Source organism: Carex rostrata, chromosome 15 (genome assembly GCF_964058835.1).
Source record: "Carex rostrata chromosome 15, lpCarRost1.2, whole genome shotgun sequence".
NCBI classification, from domain to species: Eukaryota; Viridiplantae; Streptophyta; class Magnoliopsida; order Poales; family Cyperaceae; genus Carex; species Carex rostrata.
In genome coordinates, this window is record NC_135932.1 from 4,774,669 (window position 1) to 4,798,100 (window position 23,432).

General features: G+C 33.4%; 2 protein-coding genes across 2 annotated transcripts; both read left to right on the forward strand.

Moving 5' to 3' along the window:
• Positions 1–10,834: 10,834 nt before the first annotated feature.
• Positions 10,835–16,224, forward strand: GLYR1 (glyoxylate reductase 1). The gene is made up of 8 exons (XM_078316936.1): positions 10,835–11,031; positions 11,381–11,491; positions 11,580–11,685; positions 11,966–12,063; positions 13,328–13,443; positions 13,871–13,949; positions 14,333–14,503; positions 15,936–16,224. Exons 1-8 carry the CDS (start codon positions 10,927–10,929, stop codon positions 16,032–16,034), a joined length of 885 nt encoding a protein of 294 aa, XP_078173062.1. The 5' UTR covers positions 10,835–10,926; the 3' UTR covers positions 16,035–16,224.
• Positions 16,225–20,991: 4,767 nt separating this feature from the next.
• LOC144566887 (putative methyltransferase At1g29790) lies at positions 20,992–22,739 on the forward strand. Its single transcript, XM_078316929.1, has one exon. It carries the CDS (start codon positions 21,202–21,204, stop codon positions 22,522–22,524), a length of 1,323 nt encoding a protein of 440 aa, XP_078173055.1. The 5' UTR covers positions 20,992–21,201; the 3' UTR covers positions 22,525–22,739.
• Positions 22,740–23,432: the final 693 nt, after the last annotated feature.

The window sequence follows — 23,432 nt, forward strand, 5'->3', positions numbered from 1 at the left end:
TAAAAAGTGCAAACATTTCTAAGGATGTGCTAGTCCTAGGAGTGGCAAAAAAATTCGTAGTTCGTAATTCGATTTGAGTTTGATTTGAGTTTAATTCGATTTGAAATTAGTTCGTTCTGAAACAAATCAAATATGTTTGGTTCGAATCTTATTCAAATCAAACTCAAACTGGGTATAATTCGTTCGAAATTGATTTGCGAACTATTTAGGTTCGAATCTCAAATAATGCAACTAATGAATTCAACCATTAATCTTTAATAATGCAGGAATCAAACTTATATCACAGCTCAAAATTGTTAATATAATGATAACTTATAATAGAAAAATATTTTAACAACGTAACAAATTAACAATGAAATAAGTTTCATTTGACTAAGTCCATGCCGTGATTTTAATCAATCCAACAACATAAAAGGTAAGGAAATCTTGAATTGGCTCATAATTCATTAGTGTGAATTCGTGAAAGATAAATAAAACCGTATGAATTTTGTTCCGCGAGAAAAAAACTAATGCATAAATTATCGGTCTAACTATGGCTGCCAATAAAATTTGTAGTTCGTAATTCGATTTACTTCGATTCGAAAAATTTGTAGTTCGCAATTAATTCGATTTGAAATTAGTTTGATTCGAAACAAATCAAACCAGTTCGATTCAAATCTTATTCAAACTCAAACTGAGATAAGTTCAATTTGGTTTGATTCGGTTACAGCCCTAGTTAGTCCCCTTTCCTTACTATGTGAGTAATATTAAAATTCATATCACAAATTAACGATTAGCGAAATTTTTATCTGAATTTGTTCACCCGTTTTAAATTGGACGAACAAATTTGAAATTCTATTTAAGACATGAATAGCATAAAAAGTAAACGTGAGAATATCACATCTAACTTTAAAAGAAAGCAGGCAACCACTAAATGTGTTGTTTCGTATGGACAATTAATGCCAATAATAAATGGAAAAAAAAAAACAATTAATACATGAATCTGGTGGGTTGAATTAATCTGAACTGCCCAAAATTGATAATTAGAAACCATTCAAATAAGATTGTGTCACAATGCTTCTTATGGAATTTTAAAAGGATTAATGTTTTTTCTTAGAAAATGAGCATTCATTTCAAGGAGAGTACGGTTGATCGAGCTGTTGGAACCACTGGCTACAATAGAAGAAAGATATGGTGGGCCATTTTAGCATCCATGGCCACAATAATTTTGTATTTTCACTGAACATTACGATCACCACAACTTTATTAGTGGTTTATATCATTTTACGGGAACGGTTAAAAGTAATGAACGGACACCTTAAAAATGAGACGAAAAGGAAAGGAAAAGGAAAAGGCACCTCAAATCGTACGGAATGTAAGAAATAGATCTTATTTTGGACCGTCGGATCTGAATCAATGCACCAAATTTGTCAGGCCTATGACGAATTTTGCACATCGGGAGAGGAGAGCAGGAGGGTCGAACTTTTTTAGTTAGCACCTAATTTTTTTTTTTTAAATTCAGAGTTAACATGACAATGAAAAAAAAAGTCAGAACTTAGCAAGAACGCAGATTTAGTTTGCGTATCAATAAAGATCGGTATGCATATTATATCTGTGCGCCTCTTAATGAATACGCAAATTTAGTTTGCTTATGTGTTTTGAGAGATACAAAAACTAAAACCGCATATCCTTTTTGTTTTGTTTTCAGAAGCATGCCTCCATTTTGGGGCGAATTCAAGTTTTTTATCAGGAGAGCAAAAAAATATCGAATCGGATTTAAATAGTTAATCAGATTTAAATCCATTAACTAATTGAGTATTTTATTAAAAAAAATTAACTTATATTTTCCAATGCCTTGACTTGTAATTTTTTGATACATAAGTTATAATTCTAATTACCAATTAAAATTAAACAAATTTCTTTCAATTTTTAGGGAGAGAAAAATAAGTCGGTATTGATAGATCTCCACTAAAACTCAAAATCTAAGAGGTAGCTGCCCCTCTGGGACTATGGACCCGCTCGTCTCCATTTGGTGGATGAACAAAAAGAAAAAAAAGAAGAAGAAGAAAATGCCTTAGGACATATGCAAAGAAAGTGCCTCCAGTGGTGACTAACTCTGAAAGTTCAAAGTAAAACTTTTATTGACTAACTTCCGATTAATGCAAACAAATATGTATATGTATATTAAGACTGTATCTCTTTTAAAGTACGTAGATTTAGTTTGCATGTCTGTTCAAAGAGACATGCGAATTTAATTTGGATTTCTGTTAAGTTCCGATTTTAATAAAAAAAAATCATGCTAATTCTAAATTTTAATTTGTTTAAATGCTAACTAAAAAACTTCCGATTAATGCCTCTTTATTGTGTTTTCATTAAAGTAGAAACGAGAAGAATGTGACTGCCGTTTTTTTTTTTTTTTAATATGTAATATCAAAAAATAAAATTGTGGCAACAAATAAAAATTATTTTTATTACTAAGATTTCATCATATTAGAATTTTTGAAATAGAGTTTTATCAGTATGAAACATGTTAAAAAAACCTAGCATTACAAGCGTTTCGCCAAGTCTCGAAACACTAACAATATTAACGTCTCAGTCAAAAATATAAATATTTCGCATTTTATGGCACAACTTTTTTTTTTTTTTTTTTTTTTATGTTACATAGTGTGAAATTTGTAATCTTATTACCTCACATATCGTCCGTTTGACTACGTACTTTAATAACCGTGCTAACACGCATCGTTACTTTGTTACTATACAAAAATTCTTTAAATTTTTTCATAGTATGATATCATTTTGATTTCTTTTTTCAATCAATGTATAAAATTAAGAGTGAGTCTATGGTACTATGCATATCACGGGTTGGTCCGTGCTACGGCTCAATATTCGAGTTTTCAAAATCCTAACGGTCGATCCGAACAGTTCATCTTGTTCTCCATATTAATATGTGTTTGGAGACCAAATTTTACATTTTTAAAAAATTTTTTACTATTTTTTTAGATATTTAGAAAATCACTTGATCTGAAAATTCTGGACCATCCAAAAACAGTGATTTTCAATAAATCTAAAAAATAGTAAAAAAAATTTCAAAAAATGTAAAATTTGATCTCCAAACACATATTAACATGGAGAACAAGATGAATGGTTCGGATCGACCGTTAGGATTTTGAAAAGTCGAATATTGAACCGTATTACAGGCCGAATCGTAATATGCATAGTACCATAGACTCACTCTAAAATTAATTACACGCCGTAATTCTTTGTTTCTTTTCTAAGAGAATGAAGAAGCAATTATTTGGAAGGTTATTATTCGTAAGTCTTAACCTCAAAGAAGGAAGGGTGTTTCTGGTCTTTCGGTGAGACGTGCAGCTGCTCACCTGTATCCATTTTTTCTCCAAAAATAAGTGCCCATTTTAGAGCCCATTTTAATTATAGCCCAAATGGTTAACAGATATGTTTAGAAAATGAGAAGGCGGAAAGAAATATGGGCCGGATTGCAGGATTTTTCAACATGATTCTTGATCCGGTACAAATTAAGTCGTTCAAAATATCTGCATACGATGCGTCCCGTGCCTAAACTCATATTGATATGTATTTTTCATTGCTTTCTATCTTAAGATTTAGATTTAGAGTTCGTATCCGTTGCTATAATTGAATCCTTCATTGTTTAAGAACTAGTGGTAAAGACACACATGAAAACATGTAAGACAAGTAAAATATTACAAAAAATTAATGAAATGAAACCTGCCTATACCATTCAGTGTGTTTGGATGCACTCTAGAATAGCGAAAATAGCTACTATTTGAGAATAGCAAATAAGAATAGAATAGTAAGAGAATAGTGCTAACTCAAGTTATTCGAAATAGCCAAAATGTTGTTTGGATGCACTCTTTGCAACAGTCGTTATTCCTACTTTTTGTTGGAACAGCGGAATAGTGTTGTTCTGTTTGTTCGGAATAACAAGTGTGGTTGTTTGGATGCACTTGATTTAGAATAGCACTGCTATTCTGAAAATAACACTATTCTCGTACCATCCAAACATGTTTAAAGTGATAATTCGCTGTCCAATTGAAAAATAAGTAACACATGTTGAAAGCAGGTAGATTATGCAAAAGAAAATAATCACTGTATATTAGTACATCAAAGCAATGACATCAACAACTCATAAAGAAACTCAAGAAACTCGATAGTCCCAGACGTTTCAATTATTTTTTCTAATTCCTCCATTTAAAAAGAATTAGAACTGTGGCTTCTATGAAAAAAAAAAAAAGCCGTTCTCTGCTCCTAACGTTTTGATTCGCTTGGCCATGATGCTTCACTCAGTGAAGCTTTTGCCAATCATAACACATATTTTATGCGGGACAAGAAGCACGAGGTTATGAATTTGAAATTCATATGAAAAAAAATCTTTTGTTGTAATAACAAGAGTATAAAATTTCATCTTCATTTTAAAAAAACGAAACCGTTGATTTTCGATTACCGGTTTTAATTGAATTGCCTTGAGACAAAGCAAAAATAAAAGGCTCTAGGTTTAATAGTCCCCCAAAACATAGTTATTGAAAATAAAGCTACTGATAAGTCACCTCTCCTGGGCTAAGGGCTATTGATCCTATAACTGGATCTCTACAAAAAGAAAAGTTTTGATTCGTGATTTTAGTCTTCTGCTGGAGAACCAGCTTCACTCTTGATTGGTGCTATAGGTACCGCTGCATCATCTTCCTCTCCTTGATAAACTATCATCTAATTATCATTTGGATTCCACACTCTAAGAGGTATAGCATTCAAATCATTTGGCAACCAATCAGCTGTTGCTTCCTTGATCCTTTATTTTTTTTGGTTGAAAGCCCGTAGGCGATTGCATTGATCCGATGATTTATAAAGTAGCTATTACATATGATTCTTTTGTTTAAATTAAAAAACATTAAAACCTATACATTAAGCTACTTGTATTATCATCTAATTTGTTATGTATAGAAATAAAAGATACGTGAAGTCAGAGAATGCGAATTGGTCTATTCGGACCCAAATAACAAGTAGGTGGGCCTTCCGATTTTCTTCTCTGATAATGTAGACACACCAGTAATTTCTTCGAGTTGCATAGCTCACGGAATACGCCGCGTCGAACCCTTCATTGAGGCCGAAATGTCTTCTTCTTTCCGAATTCGACATTGCCTAAGGGATTCATAACCGAGGGGCACTGAATCAAACCAGATCGGGACAGTCACCACTCAGAGACGAGAAGGAAGAGGGCACTGAATCAAATCGAACCAGGATAGTCACCAGTCAGCCGAGATGGCACTGAATCAAACTGGATCCGGGAACTGAATCAACCGGACCAGGTCAGTCACCACTCAGAGAGGAAAAAGAAGAAAGAGAGAAGGAAGGTGACAACTCTTAGCGTTCTCGTCATCGGCAATAACAAAAAAGACATACCTTATTCATATATAGATATAGTAGATACTAAGGGGTGGAATGAATTCACAAACCCTCAGTCAAACCCATAGAGTCGAGACGAATGGCAAAGATAAGAAGCGACGGAACCCTTAAACGGAGCCATCCGCTCAATTGAGATGAAGCAAGATGAATCAGGCCGACGAGGGGGGATGGAGGGGCGGGATGGAGCAGCTGGCCACGAAATGACTCTCAAACCTGTGTCTTCGTTTTCACCTGGCCTGTTGATCTATTTTTTCTTCCCTGTAGACTTCCCAAGGAGCTCTCGGAGTTCCCTAGGCAAGTACTTGTGGAACCTTATTTCAGTTGGGAGGAAAAGATCTAACAAGTAGAAGTTTTGTACCTTTGTTTGTAATGCTTCCTTGATCCTTTTGTCCAAATGATCTGTCTAATATTCACAAACAGAGATAATAAGTAGAATAATAGATCTAGCAGTTTTACTTGAAATTTGAGAAATAATTATTTCATCTCTATGTTTCCACAATGTCCAACACATTACAATAAAAACAATTAAGAAAGTTATATATTGAAACTTGTCCAAAGTGCTTGAAAAGTGAAAGATATCCGACGAATCAACATCCTCTCTCTGCTACTCAAACCTTCTTTGATTCATTGGACAAATCTATTTTAGTAATCTGTTACGACAAGACAAATATGAAATTCTTTTCCAAACAAAAAAGTTCGCTATGTCGCCTGGGCCTACTAGAAAAAATAAAAATAAACAAAACGGCTTACGGGCTTAGTAGCCGTTTTATCTTTTCTAAAGAGGAAAAATAATATCTTACCCATTTTTATTGTGTCAATATGATTCATTTGTTGAATAAAAACTAAAAATAAACTATTATCTTTCGAAATAAAAATGTATACATAATAAGACTATATTATTTTTAAGACAAAACTGAAGCAAGTCCTTCTTTAAATATTTATATAAAAATAATAATTTGAGTTTCAAATATACAACCTCTCACACAGAAAACATTTGTTTTAGCTACTAAATACAAAATCATGTCTCTGATCTAGGACCAAATGTTAGTTCTTGATATGACTTGTTTATTAATGGAAAGGCTAATTTCACAATTATTATTCTTCACAAAATGGACTTTCAATGCTGGAGTTATTTTCACCAGTTATTTTTTCCTAAAAAAGAAGATTATTTGTGCAAATTTAGACTCCTTTTGTTTTTGGAGTTCCTTTTCGAGATAAGAATTAAAATTTTGAAATTAACTTGAGTACAAATCTACAAAGAGAATATCTTGACAAAATCTTCGAAGATCTTATTTTTCAATTTTTTCTTTCTTTCTTTCTTTCTTTCTCACATTGATGCTTGATGTAACTCACTTTCTTAACATTAATTCACTCCATTGATCCAACTTAAGAAACATTATTAAGTGCTTATAAGTAGCGTGATAAGATGAATAATTACAACTAAGTATTAACAATAATAATTCATAACTATCAAATTTTGAATTAAGTTGTACCAGGGTTTAACTAAATGTTAGAACACCGATCAACACAATGGACTTGTCTAATGCAAAATGATGTTAATATATATGTATAGTGAGTTAATTAAAATAAGAATTATATAGAATTGTAGGGCCAATCATTTAGTGCAGTGTGGTTTTAATTTCATGATAGAAGCTAAAAAATACTTGCACTTGAAAAATAAAATAAACTTAAAAAAAAAAAAAAATCAAGTTCTAGGAAAAGGCCTAACCCCTTTACCCTCGCCTCCCCTTTCTTTATCTTACTTTGAAGTTTAGTTAAATATGGTTTAGTTCGATGATTTCTCAAACATTTCCGTGCGCCCAATTACCTCCAAAATACAACTTGATTCTTTTCACGCTTTTGAAACTAGTCAGAACAGAAACTTGCATTCAACAATCACGAATTAGGAAAAATTTCTAGTGTACCCATCCAAACTTTCAAAATAGCCAATATTCTTATCAAAACACTATAATATTCAAAATTCCTATAAAAACTTAACATACTTTCTTCTATCCCCTTTTAATTATTTAACTTTTTATTTAATTATTTTAAAAACTGAATTGACCATTATACCTTTTAATTAAAAAATAGAGAAAAAGAGCTGAAGAAGAGCTGAAGAAGTTAAAAGCTTCTGTGGCCTGAATTCGGATCCAGTGTAGTACCGCACAAGGGAATCTTTTAGAATGATTCCCTAATTGATGGATCCGGACCGTTCTTTTAACTTGGCACAAATCTCAAAGCTCAAAAATACTACCCCCTATTGCGACCCGAATCTCAAACCGGTTGAGATTTAATCTCAAACCGTAAAGTGATGGTGATCCTCTATAGTACTACAGAGGATACGGATTCCTGTGGCCTCCCCTTCATTCTCATGCGAAATAATGTTCGATGCGGTTAAAGTGGTCGGCCAAGTTTATGAGTGTATTAACAATCTCCTCTGCATCTCAAGCATCACAAATTGCCTCTCTTTAAACTCGAAACAGAGGAGGTTTGTCAATCAATAGCTTAAAGAGTCTATCAAGTTGATTGACATCTGCAGCATGTTAAGGAAAGTCCATACACGGTGCATCTCTCATCTCTTTCAAAAGTTCAAATCAAATTAAACAAACTACTAACATTTGCTCTTGCTAGAGATATGCTGCTATCAATGAATGAAACATGACGTACTCAAGTGAACCAACCCACTTCACTTGAAAGCCGTAAACAAAGTATTTGCATGTCCGGTTTGTTTTGTGTTCTAAAAGAACTATTCTGTTAGCATTCCCACAGCTAAAGTAAACGATCTCTAATTTTCAAGGGACATTTGCATTTGAATGACGGGGGTATATTTGTCAATTTGATTTTTAAAATAATTCAATCACATATCTAATGAATAAAAGGGGATAGAAGAAAAAACTTTCAATTTTTATGGGTATATGAGCTATTAAGATGATATAATGGGGATATTGGCTATTTTAAAAGTTTGAATGGGTACACTAGAAATTTTCTCATTAAAAAAATAAGTTAGAGAGAGAGAGAGACAAAGACAGAGAAAGAGAGAGAGAGAGAAGGCTTGCTACAACAAGTACCTCATTTTGCATTCTGTTTTGGAGTGAATCAACCACCTGGTTTCTGATGTCATTACCCATCTTCACAACTTATTGCAGTGTATCTTCATTGATCTACATTATTTGAAGAAAATTAAACGCCAAAATGAATCATTACTAATAAATAGCCATGCAATGTCTATAACACAACAGAAACCATATAAAATATGACCATTCAAAATAGTGGATAATTACCAAAAGATATATTGTATAAGAGAACAAGACGCGTCAGAGATCTAGACACATCAATTAAGAGTTCTTTAAATAGAAATAGTTCTTTTCACACACACACACCCTTCTATGTATATACTGCACCTCTTGCAATAGGTACTAACTGATTTTATCACGGATCATCGGTAAAATAAATTATAATAATCAAAGAAAAAATAAAAAAAGAGTGGGTGAAATGAATATTTTCGTTTTTGGCTTGAAGACAAAAATAGTTATGAGTTAAAACTATGCAGATTTAGAATTTTAATACTTTCAGATAAAGGTTTACATGCTTGCGAGTAGCATTGTAAAATGTTATAAATATAACTTTAAATGTTTTGATATTAAAGCTAGAAATGGAAGTTAGACAACATTTGAAGTTTTTTTTTCTGTTAAATTACTTGGGGGACGCGCTCGGATATGATAGCTCGGGGTATCAGAACATTTCTCATAATTTTTTTTTTTTTTTTTGTAATAATGTTGCTGTTACTCAAAATAAAAAGATACCATCATTCTTACTTGGCAACATTTTTCCTAGGATTAAGTAACTTTATTTGCTAAACAATTACTTTTTGTTTTTTTTTTTTTCTTTTTTCTTGAAGTAAAGGTAGATTAACAAGTTAATTCGTTTATTGTTTAAAGCACTTGATTTAATACAAAATGAAATCAGAGAATATAAAATTTTACGAGGACTCATCAATAATGGAAATAAATAAGATCAATATAAAATAAGGAGGGAGACTTAGGGGTGTCAATGGTACCTTTTTAGCCATTTACCCGACCTGTATCGTATTCGATAAGGCGGATATGGGTAAAGTTTTTATTTCGTTAGCTTATTGGGTATGGATAAGAATTTTTTTTCGTTCATCAAATGGATAAGGATATGGGTAATGACTATTTCGTACCCGTTACCCTATAGGGTAATTATAAAATCTAAATATATTTTCAATTTAGTTTCCTACCCACATAAATATATATTCGTGGTTTTCAATTTTCTTCTTTTATAAAATACAATTTAGTTAGAATTAATTGTACATTTACTTTTATTTTTTTTATAAGAAATACAATTACATATGTGTGAAATAAATGAGTTTTTGATGTTTAATTTATAAAATATAATAAAACTAATTATTATAATAGTATTATCCGTTATTCACTCGTTACTGTTTTGTTACCCGTTAATATTAACGGATAATGATAAAATAAAATATAAATAAAATATAAATAAAACCAATTTTAATAAATATGAATATGAATATAAAAATGCTTCCACTCAACCCGTACCGTAACCATTGACACTCCTAAACTCGAGCTAACATAAATTCAAGCTTGCGTCTAAGGATACGGAGTTACGAAGTTGTGATGGTGTCCCGGTCTAAAGACAATTATTTGACAAACACCGTATTTTTACTGGACCATATAGCTGTTTCCTGTTCTGGGCTATGATCCGATGACGAACACTTAAGCGTGACCTATAGGATATAAGACACGTGGAGAGCAATAACTGGGAGTGTGGGAACAGATCCGCTGCGAGGTGCCTGGTGTTTTTTTTGTCCACTTGCCAAGTTGCCAGTTGCCACAAGCTTACTGGAGCACCGAGCACTAGACTGAACTCCCAATATATTGCCACTAGTACTAACATCCATTTTTCCTTGGACCACACACACATTAGTTACTAGATTAGGTTTTGTCTTTAAACCCTATTAAATTAACTATATTATTTGTGCTTTCTTGGGAGAATTTTGCTGATTTATTCACGACATTTATAAACCTTAAAAAATAATAGAGGTATAAAAGGAGGATTTTAACCTTTTTCACTTTTTCATTTGTTCACAATATAGATAAGTGATGTTTGTAAAGAAGCAATAATTTCTAGAATTATGCAAACTAAAATTCACCTAAAATTCTTTTTTTTTTTTTTTTGCTTACTCACCTAAAATTCTATTCACTCAAAATTGCTACGAAAGATAATAAACTACAGGTCCTCTGGATCGTATATTATGTGTGAAATCACTGACATGTGGGCCACTTCACCGTTTGCCTCCTTCAGTTCCCCACCTTTAAATCTGGGGCCCGGCGGTTCTGTCAGTGATATACCACATGATAAAGTTTTTTGTTACCTACTACCTTAAATCCGGTTTCAGAGAAAGCTAAAAGGAATTAGATTGAAAAAATCGAACGGAGAAGGAGAAAGAAGCGAAGCGAAGCAAGAAAAATGGAGGTCGGATTCTTAGGTTTAGGCATAATGGGGAAGGCAATGGCCTCTAGACTGCTCAAACATGGATTTCGTGTCACTGTTTGGAATCGTACTCTTTCCAAGGTCTTTCCTGCCTCTTCCTCTCTCTCTCTCTCCATCTTTCCTCTGTGTGCGTGTCTTGTGTGTTTTTGTGCGTGACATATCAAATCAGTGTGATCTAACTTCAATTTGATGCTTAGAAAGGAGTTTTAAAAACTGATTTAGCATGTGACAAGTAATACTAATTTATATCAATAACACGTAGTTACAAATTAATTTGTACTTGATAGTATGGCTATGAGCCTATGACCTATCCTGAGCAATTTCATCTTGCTCGATTGAAAAGCAGGAAACATATATTACTTATCCATGCTGTATTGTTTGAAAAATTATAAAACGCTGCAATCCCCTCAAAACAATTTGATAATGGCAGTGTGAAGAGCTAGTCGAACAAGGTGCATCTATTGGAGAGACTCCTGCATTGGTAGTTAAAAAGTGCAAGTATACCATTGCCATGTTGTCTGATCCAGCTGCCGCTCTTTCGGTATTGTAGCTAATATTTGATATTTTAAACAGCTACTAGTACCTTATTTTAAAATTATTCTAATTAAAATATCTTGTGAATTAAAAAGGTTGTCTTTGACAAAGATGGTGTGCTAGAACAAATTTCGGAAGGAAAAGGATACATTGACATGTCGACTGTTGATGCTGAAACTTCATCTAAAATCAGTGAGGCATGTATTTTACTGATCTTGATTCACACAATTTAAATATGGAACTGAAGCATTACATGAGTTATCGGAACTTCAATTGGGATTTTGGAACCAACTAGCTTAAATATGACAGGAATAATTTAATTCTAAATGGATATGATTTCATCAAATTTGATTCCTTTTATTTCCTTGCTTATAAGAGTCCTTGCTCACTGAAGCTTTGTACGTACAAGGGTTTGAGACCTAATAATTTACGTAGTACCTATTGAGTAATAATTTAAATCTATGCTAAATGTGCCAGGCAGTATTTAAAAAAGGAGGATCTTTTGTGGAGGCACCAGTTTCTGGTAGCAAGAAGCCAGCTGAAGATGGTCAATTAATTATACTTTCTGCTGGGGACAAGGTACTAGTATTACAGTAAAATGGTAAGATTGAGGCTATGGTACTATGCATAGTGCACATTGGTCCGTACTTTGGATCAATATCACCGTTTACAATGTCCAAATAGTCGATCTGAACCATTCAACATGATCATCATATGAAAATTTACTTGTAGATCAAATTTTATACTTTTTAGTACTGTTTTTTTAGATAGGTAGAAAATCACTTGATCTAAAGATTCTAGACCATTCAAAAGTAGTAATTTTCTACCTATCTAAACAAATAGTAAAAGAATTCTAAAAAATATATTATTTAGTCTGCGAGTGCATTTTCATATGGAGATCATGTAGAACGGTTTATATCTACTGATTGGACTTTGAAAACGAAGATATTGATCCAAAGTACAGACCAATGTGCGCTTTACGTAGTACCATAGCCTCCCTCAAAAGTGTAATTTATGATTTCTTCCTTGAACTTTACCCTAAAAATAATAAATAAATAAAACCAAGTAGGTCCCTCATATTTTCTTTAGATCTAGGAAACTCCACTGGACAGCCAACATACTCTGTATGTCATTGCTGGATATGAATTGTTGAGGTGGTTTAAATGGCTCCATTTTCTATGCCTCCGCTATGTTTATATTTTTTAGACTCAGATATCAAATAATACCACTGTTTGTGTGCACACATAAAAAATCGATGACATATTGGCATTTTGGAAAAAACACCAATGTGGATAATTTTTACATGTGTTCAGAAAAAGTAATATAAATCACAAATTTTGTTCATGGACTTATTTTTGTTAAACGTGGAGGCACAATGGAGCTATTAAAAATGAAGATATTTGAAGCATCCTGTTAAATGCTGTCACGGGCCCCACTCACTCGCTCACTACTATCTCTCTCCAGCTTTTTCTATTTTTGCATTCTGTTAAATCCTGTTAAATGCTGTCACGGGCCCCACTCACTCTGCCACTTCTCCTTGTTTTCTCCGCTCTCCTGGCACTTTTGCTTTATGTGTGACGCATCTCTCTCGAGCTGTAGTCTGTGGGTCCAGTGGCAGTTTTGGGCCTTTTGGCTATGTGGTGTTAAAGGAGTATAATATATATATATTTTTTATCAGAAGTTTGAAGATCAATTGATTCAAAATAAATATTAAGGTCCAAATTACTATTTTGGTATGTCTCAAGGACCGATATCTGAATTTGCCCTTGGTGAAAAATCCTTCCATTAAATTTTTATTCTCTACATAATTTGGCATTTTTATAGCTATTATAATGTGATTCAGGCATTATACGAAGTAATGGTACCTGTGTTTGATGTACTTGGCAAGAAGTCATTCTTTTTAGGAGAGGTTGGAAAAGGTGCCAGAATGAAGCTGGTTGTGAACATGATAATGGGAAGGTAACTGACTTCCCTTTCATATAATATATCAGTATTAGATAAATAAAAGCCTTGTACCATTTTAGTAATTTGGTGATATTCTCAGGGCTGTAACTGGGGTATAGTTCTGTGGTATTTTTCCTCATTCTTTCCCGCAGGGTTCTTGTGTGTGAAATCTATAGAAATTTCAAGTATTTGCACTGCTGGTCTTGAGATAACAGTTTTGTTGGGCACAAAACATTTCCTGGACAAAATATATTGAAATTTCAAACAAAGACTATAGTATGTTGCTGCAGTGATTCTCGGCTGATCCAATTAAACTGGTTTTTGGTATTATTCACTTCTTGAGATATTAAAGTAATGCCATTTTTCTATTTGCCTGAGCAAACTTACATGATTGTTATTTGAATGAATGATTTTATTGTATTTTTGTTTCACTTATGTGCAGCATGATGAATGCTCTGTCCGAAGGACTCTGCTTAGCTGATAGAAGTGGACTCAGCCCTCAAACCCTCCTAGATGTCTTGGTGATGATATTTTAAGAATTATATTCTTCTAATTAATAAATGTAACAATTCAGCATGTACTGTTTATTGGTACCAGTACCAGTGTAGTTCAGCTGCATGCTTTTGTAGGTTACCGCATAGCATATATCAACACTGGCACCTGAAATGTATTGTTACCAGCTTTCTGTAATCTGAAATGTGGCACAATTGGATCAACTTTAGACTATCTTCTATAAGTTCCTATTTTTTTTTTTTTTCATTTAGGGCTTATCTAACTATAGGTAGGTGACTCTGCATGACCGGTAATACTAGACGAGGAACATGTACTAGATTTAAGTACGTAGCAATATCCAAAGGTTATGTTACACCTAACTTCTAATTTTCATTGTTCATATTTTGTGCAGGATTTGGGTGGATGTGCAAATCCGATGTTCAAGCTAAAGGGACCGGCAATGATTGAGAGCAAGTACCCTCCTGCATTCCCTCTCAAGCATCAGCAAAAAGACATGCGGCTGGCTCTCTCTCTAGGCGATGAACATGCAGTTTCCATGCCTATTGCTGCTGCTTCCAATGAGGTAAAAATTGAAAACACCCTTCTTTTTCTTTCTCTATAGTAGTTATCACTGAAGTGAAACGAGACCTGAGACGACATTATGCTCAGTCAACAGACTTGGTTGCTGATCTTATATATATGGCAAGAGGTAATTTACACATTGAAAGAAGCTTTGTAAATGAACAAATTAAAAATAAGAGATGGGGTCCCTTGAAAATGGAATTAGTTGGCTATCTGACTATATTTATGGAATAAATACACAAATCTTTAAAACTGAAAGAAAAGTTTATATAGGAGTCTGAGTGGATATCTAAATAACCAATGTACCAAGTTTCATGCAATTTGAGTATTGTTTAATGAGCATAATTTAGACCACTGACCGTAAAATGTACCGAGTCCCAACACTTGTTTTTTTGTGTACCATGTACCATATAAGCTTTGCCTAATATGTTGAATTTCTAAATCCAATTTTTTTATGAGGATTGTTGCTATTGTCAAGTTAATTAGTTTTCAAGGGATCACACGTATAATAATGCCATAGACATTATATAAATATAAAATTGGATTTCTAGAACTCCACAATGCTTAAATTAATTACCAGTAAGATCTTTTAAGCAATACAAATGGCTAATGCACCTGCCAAACTGATAATTTTGACAATCACCCGTCCAAAACATCCATTTTATGACAATTATCCTCCCAATGTAACTTCCTATTAGGGCTTTACTTTACCCCTTTCTTTCTTTATGGCATTTCCTTGTAGTTCAATTAACAGCAAAAGCATTCGACTAAGACCCCCTATTTATGATATCCAAACATGGCCCTGATCACTTATTTTAAAGATGTTTTACGAGCTTACATAAATTTGTGTTCTCTTTGCAATCATGTACGGTTGCAATACTAAACTTTAGTGAGATTAACCTCTCTTGTTCTTTATACATGAAGAAATGAGATATTGATTTTTATTAACCATTTTCTTTATTTTCAAACAGTTTTTTTTTTTTTTCAAGAATAGTAGATTCATGATCCACCATTTTCCATTAGAAACCATAAAGACCAAGTTAGAGTACCTAAAGCAGGTACCTAAAACTCAGCCAAACTATTTAGTTACAAAACATCCATATATGTACCAAAAAGCAGCACAAAATAACAAACAAAATAAAATAATTTAATAAATCTATTCAACAAAAAATTATAGTGTGTTAGAGTTTAGGATCGGGTTTGATTGACATAATAAGGATCCATGACTGGTGATGGGTATTCTTTGATTGGTTTGGGTCAAACTAAACTAAAAAACTAGGCAAACTAGATTTTTTTTTTGGGTTTTTGACAGCAAAAAATGTTTTTGGGCAGTGGATTGCATAGACTCTCTCTCCCTCCTCCTTCCCCCCCCCCCCCCCCCCCCCGCCCCAAATCTCTCTCTATATACTTATATGTGAAGTCTTTGTACGCAGGCATTCAAAAAGGCAAGGAGCCATGAGTTAGGAGACCTTGATTTTTCAGCTGTGTATGAGGTAGTCAAGGGAACAGCTCCTTCTGGCCATGCAGCATAAATAACTTGCATTAATACAAAAATTACTACGTCATGAAAGAAAAATTTCTTGAATAAACAGTTCTATTGACAGTATTGGTTTTTTCTACGTTTGTGGTGTCAAGCTTTGCTTCTGATTCTTTTTGTCAAACATGTTGATAAAAGTTTGTAATTCGACCTGATGGAAGGATTATCTCCCGGCTGTTACAAAATATGTTCTCCAATAGAAATCGAAACTACTCTCTGATATAGGTAAATTACTACAAAAATAGGTTCTTTACATAAACAAAGGTTAACTCGAGACACTAAAACATTTAAAATTTGGAATATGCCCCTATTTATTAATATATTTTATTTTTTATAATAAACTTGCTCCTTTTTGATAATTAGGTAAATATTGCCATCTGAGAAAAGCTATTTGCTCAAATACGGACAAGTGTTGAATCTGATACCACATGAAATGTAACGTATTGTTTTTAAATATTTAAATATATATTATGTCTTTTTTTTAACAAGTAAGATTTTAAACAGTGCATATGCACATTCAAAGATCTATTTTTTCCAAAATCATCAGTAGTTGAGAAATAAAAAAAATATGAAAAGTTAATGAAATTACGTGTTGAGTAAATAAATATTATGATTATGAGGTACTTTTTGGATGAATATATAGGAATTTATTTGATATACTCATATCAATGACTATATTCAGGAATGAAATCATTTTAGATAATGAAATAATATTTTAATACATATCATATAGATATAGATACGAATACACATTGCCTACATGGAGTATCGAGATGTCTATATGTAGGTTATAATTTGGGAAAGAAATTATAACATTTGGTTGACATTTATTATAACAAATTATTTCAATTACGAGTCAATGTCTGCCTAACCAAGAGAAAAGGGAAGAGGATGAATCGGCGAGTGACCATCAATTTGACTTGGATTTATCCATCTTTGTTGACCGTAAAGGAACTAAATACAGAGAAAAAGAAATTAGGTAGAAAGTGTATATCGCTTATCCAGATCCCATTTAGAATCAGGCGTATAATAATTGAGAATTTCTGCCAAACATTTGGCATTATTTATTCAACAATATTCAAATACAGGAAGCTGAATATCTTATTAAAAAGGTATAGAATATTTAGTAAATGCTGGGTGTATAATATTAAGTGTTAGATACTGAATTATTGAATAGGTAGAACGCAGACTTCAACTAATAAGGAACTACAACCTGAATTAATCATGTAACTTTGATTAAAAAAAAATCTTTCTTAATGAAAAAAAGGTAACATTTGTATTATAGTACACATACATGACAAATTGCATCCAGTGCGAGTAAAAGTTCAACTATTTTTGCCTATACCTGAATAACTTAGTCTGAATAAATCATGTTAATTTTGATTAAATAAATCTTTCCTAATGAAAAAAAGGTACCATTTGTATTACAAATTGCATCCAGTGCTAGTAAAAGTTATCCACCTATTTTTGATGTATAAGCAGTGGCGCAATCAGAGATTGATAAATATTAACAGTTCAAATTTCATCTGACTGTCTGAGCCTGAACCATGTGCCGCCTACTGTTCCGTTCATCTGTTTGTCTGAGCCTGAACCATTTGCCGCCTACTGTTCCGTCTGTTGCAACTTGTCCAACCTGAAACACTCTAGCTTCGCCTATGTTTATAGGGTTATGATTATTTTGACATTTAGGGCCCGTTTGGCAGCCTAGTAGAGAATAGGAATGAGTGTGAGGATCAAAAATTTTGAACTGAATTTTACTGTTCACCATGAGAATAAAAGCTTAGCTCTGAGTAATTTTTTTTTTTCCACGGTGAACAATAATCTGCCGAACGGGCCCTTAAAGTTTTTGTCAAAATTTTCAGCTTGTGAATAAAATATAATAGATTATTTTAATAACAAATTAATTTGATAATTATGACTACTGTTCAAATAATTATCAATATTAAAAAGGTAAGATTAGAGCCATATTCTATATAGCTTAAAGTTAATGATTATCTGTCGACATGTTTGGATTTATCATTTTATTGGCACGTTGTATCAAACTAATGCGCGGGATATTAATAATTATTTTACCGCGGTTGTCAATGTATCTCTTCTCATATAAAATAGCATAATCACAATGGTACTTTCTATTTGATTAAGTTGTTCCTTCTCTCAAGTAATATTAGGTGAACACTAAGATGTCTTTTGGTGGAATTGGTATCGTCTGCATTAACTTAAACTGTATTAATTCAGAATTTGAATTTGAGTTAATGCAGATTGAATTCGGACCGTCCGATTCATATTATCACGAATATTAAAGGGACTGTGAATTCTATGTTAGACCAGATTGACTCAGATTCTTATCAGACGGCCTAGGGCCCTAGATGCATTAACTCAAATTCTGGGTTAACGCAGATGATCCAAGAAGAGGTTGCGTTCAAGCACATGACATCAATTTTCTTGGTACTCGGTAGAGTGGAAGACTAATACGTCTTGATTTTGATCTCGTGCCGTGTTGTGATTAAGTGAACAGTGACACGTGCCGCCGTGATTTTGATATCGTGCCGTGCTGTGCTGTGCTGTGATCAAAATATTGAGGGGTGGTCACGGCACGCCGGTCATGTCGTGACTCGCGTAACGTGACTATTCGCGTGTCGTATCCAAACGTAACTTGTTACGTTTCTCACGTTTAACTTTTTTTTCATAATTTAAATTAGTTTATATAAGATTCATCATTTGATTAAGACCTAACGGTTCTAATTACATGTGACTCGTGTGATTACGTACCATGCTGTGATCAGATCTTTCGCGTGACGTGACGTGCCAAAATTTTCAAAAGCTAGTCAAGGCACGGGACACGCGAATCACGATACGGAACAGTCACACATGCCGTACCATTCCGTGCCATTTCGTAACGGAGCCGGCTCCGCCGTGCCATTTTTTCCACTAGTTCTCGGATCAAGCTTGCAGCTGCATGTGTCACCACACAGGTTAGCGTCACAAAAAAACCGGGTAGAGTTGAAGGAAATTCAGCAGCAACTGGGGCAAAATTTTATCAGTAGAGAGCTGGTAGATGTATTGATAAAAAAATATTATTTTAACTAAAATAAATTATTAAAAAATATACGAGTATTTTTGATGATTTTAACCAAAACAAAATTTGTTTTAAATAAAAACATATCGTATTTAAGAGTAAACTATTAATAAATATAAATTTATTGTTTAGTACTTCAAAACCAAATACATATTTAGTCAATATAATATTGGAAAAAATGTTATTAATTCATCTTAGAAATCATTTATTACATCTAATTTTATATTTTAAGTCATACTCTAGTCTATTACAAAATATAGTCGCAACAATCTTGCTATGTAATTAATGATGAAATAAAAATAAAAAAGGCGAATTTTTTTTTTTAACTTTGCACTAAGTAATATGTATAAAGGGACTAATCAAATCTCATTTTTAATATAAGAAAAAGAAAGCATGATATGCCTTCACTAAAAATGACAAAAACAAAATACCATAATCGTTATTGGTCAATTTCATACTTTTTTTATTTTATTTGACGAACAAATACAATAATCGTTATATCTAGAAGGATACTCGACAATATTAACCATTGACTCTTATTTATTTGACATCAAATATAATTAACTTCTGTTTTTAAATTTTTTTGACCGCATAAGAAGTTAGAAGTCCAATCAAATTTTATTTCAAAAATATTTAAATTTTAATACTTGATAACTATGAGGAAGGCTATGTAGAGTACAACTAAGTTCATCAAGTTTTTCAGTGAATTCAAGTCTAAAATTTATTAAATTAGTTTTAAATGACGAATTTAAACAGTTAAAATATACTTATCTTATTACGAGTGATGCGTCTACATATAAAAATAATAATTTTAAAATTAATTTTGCATAAAATCGAGTAATAAAAAAAGTTTCAAAAAATAAATATATTAAAATTAATTTATTAACCTTCTAATTTTAATCACTTAACTCTATACTAAATTATAAACGGATTTTGGATTCTTTATTTAAAGTCGACTCATCAAACAACTCGGTGAAGTTGAGAACACCCTAGTTCTACTCAGTCTAGGTATACCAAACCAAGATTTAGGTTACTCTGGATGGAAAGAACCTATGCATTGACCAACCCAATAGTTTGGTACTTCGGTTACAGTAGACATTCAAGTAATAATAAAAAAAAAGGATACAGTAGACATATGAAATCCCGGGTTTCAGTGTCCGAGGACCAAACCATAAATCAATAGTAAACATTTAAATGCTCACAGGTCTCACTAGTCAACGGACGCAGGTTTCTAGTATGAGTTGTGCGCAACTGCGCATTAAATGCTTACACCAGCATTATATTAGTTATATCAGTGGCAGCTTCAAGATATGCTTTGCTGATTCCTCCATTATAATTTTAGAATTTTGTACGGTAACTTTTATATATTTTTTTGTCATAAATTTTATTTAGGAAATAATTTTTATTCTTTTAATTGTTAACGGTAGAAAAATGTGATCGAGTATATGAAAAAAATAGAGAAGTGTCTAATAATTTGTCTTACATTTGTCATACAATAATGGTTTAATTTCTTACAAAGAAATATAAATCAAGATTAATAGTTTATATCAGTAAAAATGTTATTACTATAAAAAGTGATAGTCATAACAAGTCTTGTAAAAAACATCTATTTAGACTGATTAATCGATTAATTAAACATTGGCACTAATCAAACCATCACAAATTTTCTCGATTAATCGCTTTGTGGTACCTTATGCGTCCCATAACCAAATAGTTATTTACAACACTGGTGGTAACAACATGGTGCACAAATTTAATTACATGAGAAGTCTACCGAACTTTTCTCTCATCCAACTTCCCTCCCTTTCTTAATATCAAACAACTTATTTTTCAATTCAAAACGATACAAAAATTAGAACCAAACAAATACGACCTTCCCCTCCAGCACTCAGTGCGTTAGGCGCATGTGAAATCCCCCACCATTTGCATATACCTGGTGCTACCTTTCTCCATTAATACCCTCCCCCATCTCTCTCGATTTCATCAATACACACTCATCGGATCCATAAATTTCAACAATAAACTAGTAACACAAGTAAAGATTGTGTTTTGAGTGAGTTTGAGGAAACAGAGAGAAAGATAATCAATGGGGAGTGATGAAGACCGTTTAAGAAAACCTAATAACCAAAGAACCACCATGAGAGCAAAGCTCCAAATCCTTCTACTAGTTCTCTCCACAAATCTCATCTCCATATATCTCTTCTCGGGTGCGGTACTAAACATCAATTGGCCCGAGAATGCACCCCGCATCCACTTATGGGATAGCGAGCGCCTGCTTCGCGAACTCAATGTGACCCGGTTCAAGCTCTCTGATGCACAAACCTCCTTGTCGGAGCTCAAAACAAAGTGCTCCGCCTCTAGTACCCTGTTGGAAGCGCTCTTAACGGAGCTCGGGAAGGTGCACGGGGACAAACCCATGTATGATGACATTAACGGGTGGCCGGATGAACTGTTTGGTGAGTTGAAGCTTGCAGCTGGGCCCTACAAGCTTCCTTTTGGGTTTACTTCCAATATCGGGTCTGACGAGTTGTATCCAACAATGGGCTTTGCGTGTAGAAATTTCCAGCCAGAGGTGATCCAATATATGACATATGAACCCGGTAACGAATGCCCTTCAGATGATTTGTTTGCACAAAGGTTGATGCTCAAAGGTTGCGAGCCGCTACCTCGCAGAAGGTGCAAACCCAAATCCCCAACAAATTACATCGAACCCAACCCGTTTCCATCAAGCTTGTGGAAAATACCACCCGATTCAAGCATTATTTGGGATCCTTACACATGCAAGAATTACACCTGTTTGGTCAACAGGGGAAAGGCGAAGGGTTCATACGATTGCAAAGATTGCTTTGATTTGAGGGGGAGAGAGAAGGTACGGTGGATGATCGACAACGGCAACCTCGATTACTCAATCGATAATGTGTTAAGATTAAAGCCAACCGGTACGATCCGTATCGGGCTTGACATAGGTGGTGGTACGGGCTCATTTGCTGCCCGCATGAGGGAGAGGAACATTACTATTGTGACAAGTAGCATGAATTTCAACGGGCCATTTAACAATTTCATTGCTTCGAGGGGGCTTGTGCCGCTACACATAAGCATTGCACATAGGCTTCCATTCGGCGATGGTGTGCTCGACATAGTACATTCCATGCATGTGCTGAGTAATTGGATTCCTGATACGATGCTTGAGTTCGCATTGTATGATATTTACCGTGTACTACGGCCCGGTGGGGTTTTCTGGTTAGATCATTTCTTCTGTCTCGGTGGGCAACTTAACGGCACGTATGTGCCGATGTTCGATAAGATCGGATTCAAGAAGTTGAGATGGAATGCAGGAAGGAAGCTAGATAGAGGCCTGGAGAAGAATGAATGGTACCTCTCTGCTTTGCTTGAGAAACCAATGAATTGAATTATGATAATTTTTCAATAAAAAGGAGATTTGGGCACTGACTAGTTACAGAGAATCGGAGTATGGAATGGAGGGTTGGATTTATTTATGTTTTTTTTTTTTTTTTCATTTCCGTTTTCTTTTCTTTTTATAATGGAAAACTGGTGTATGCAACATAGGAAAAGAAGAAGAATTTGAATGTAGATGTTCATTTCATTTTCTTTACATGTTTAAAAATCAAAAAATCAAATTGATAAATCGAGTAATTTTGTTTGGACTTGAGTATTTAATAGTCTGATCAGTCAATACCGTTTTTTCAGTAAAAGGAGGTAAAGTCATGAAATTATTTAAGCAACCAAATAAAGTAATGGTTTAGTATTGTAAATTAAATTTCATTCATCAATTGTAGTCAGAAGGGAAAAGAGAATTCTACGATATATATAACGTTCAATTTTGGGGCACAGTTTTCTCAGAAAAAAAAGAAAAGAAAGATTCATACAGTTAAATCTTGATTCGTTTTTTTCCCCTCCGAAATAAAGCCCGTTTGGCATGAGCCCAACACAAATTATGACTTGGGCCTGTTTTCTTGGAAGTACAGTATCAATTTCAGAATTACAGAGGGTTGAATTTCTTTAGCATTTTACCAGACAATTCTTTTTTATTTTTATTTTTATTTTTTTTATAAATTGTTAGTGTTTGGCGACAATTGAATTGGGAGTATCTGTTGAAGGAGAATTTGACTTGGTCAAAGGCGCGAACAAGCCAGTGGAGGAGGAAGAGAAAGGCTTTAGCGGGCTAATCTAATAAAAATTATCATATACTGTTATGTTTATAATAATTTACTTCCAATTATTAAGTTCAATAATCTGAACTAGGATGCTACTGAGGTTTTCATTATAAGATAATAAAAACCGCCATAATTCTATTGT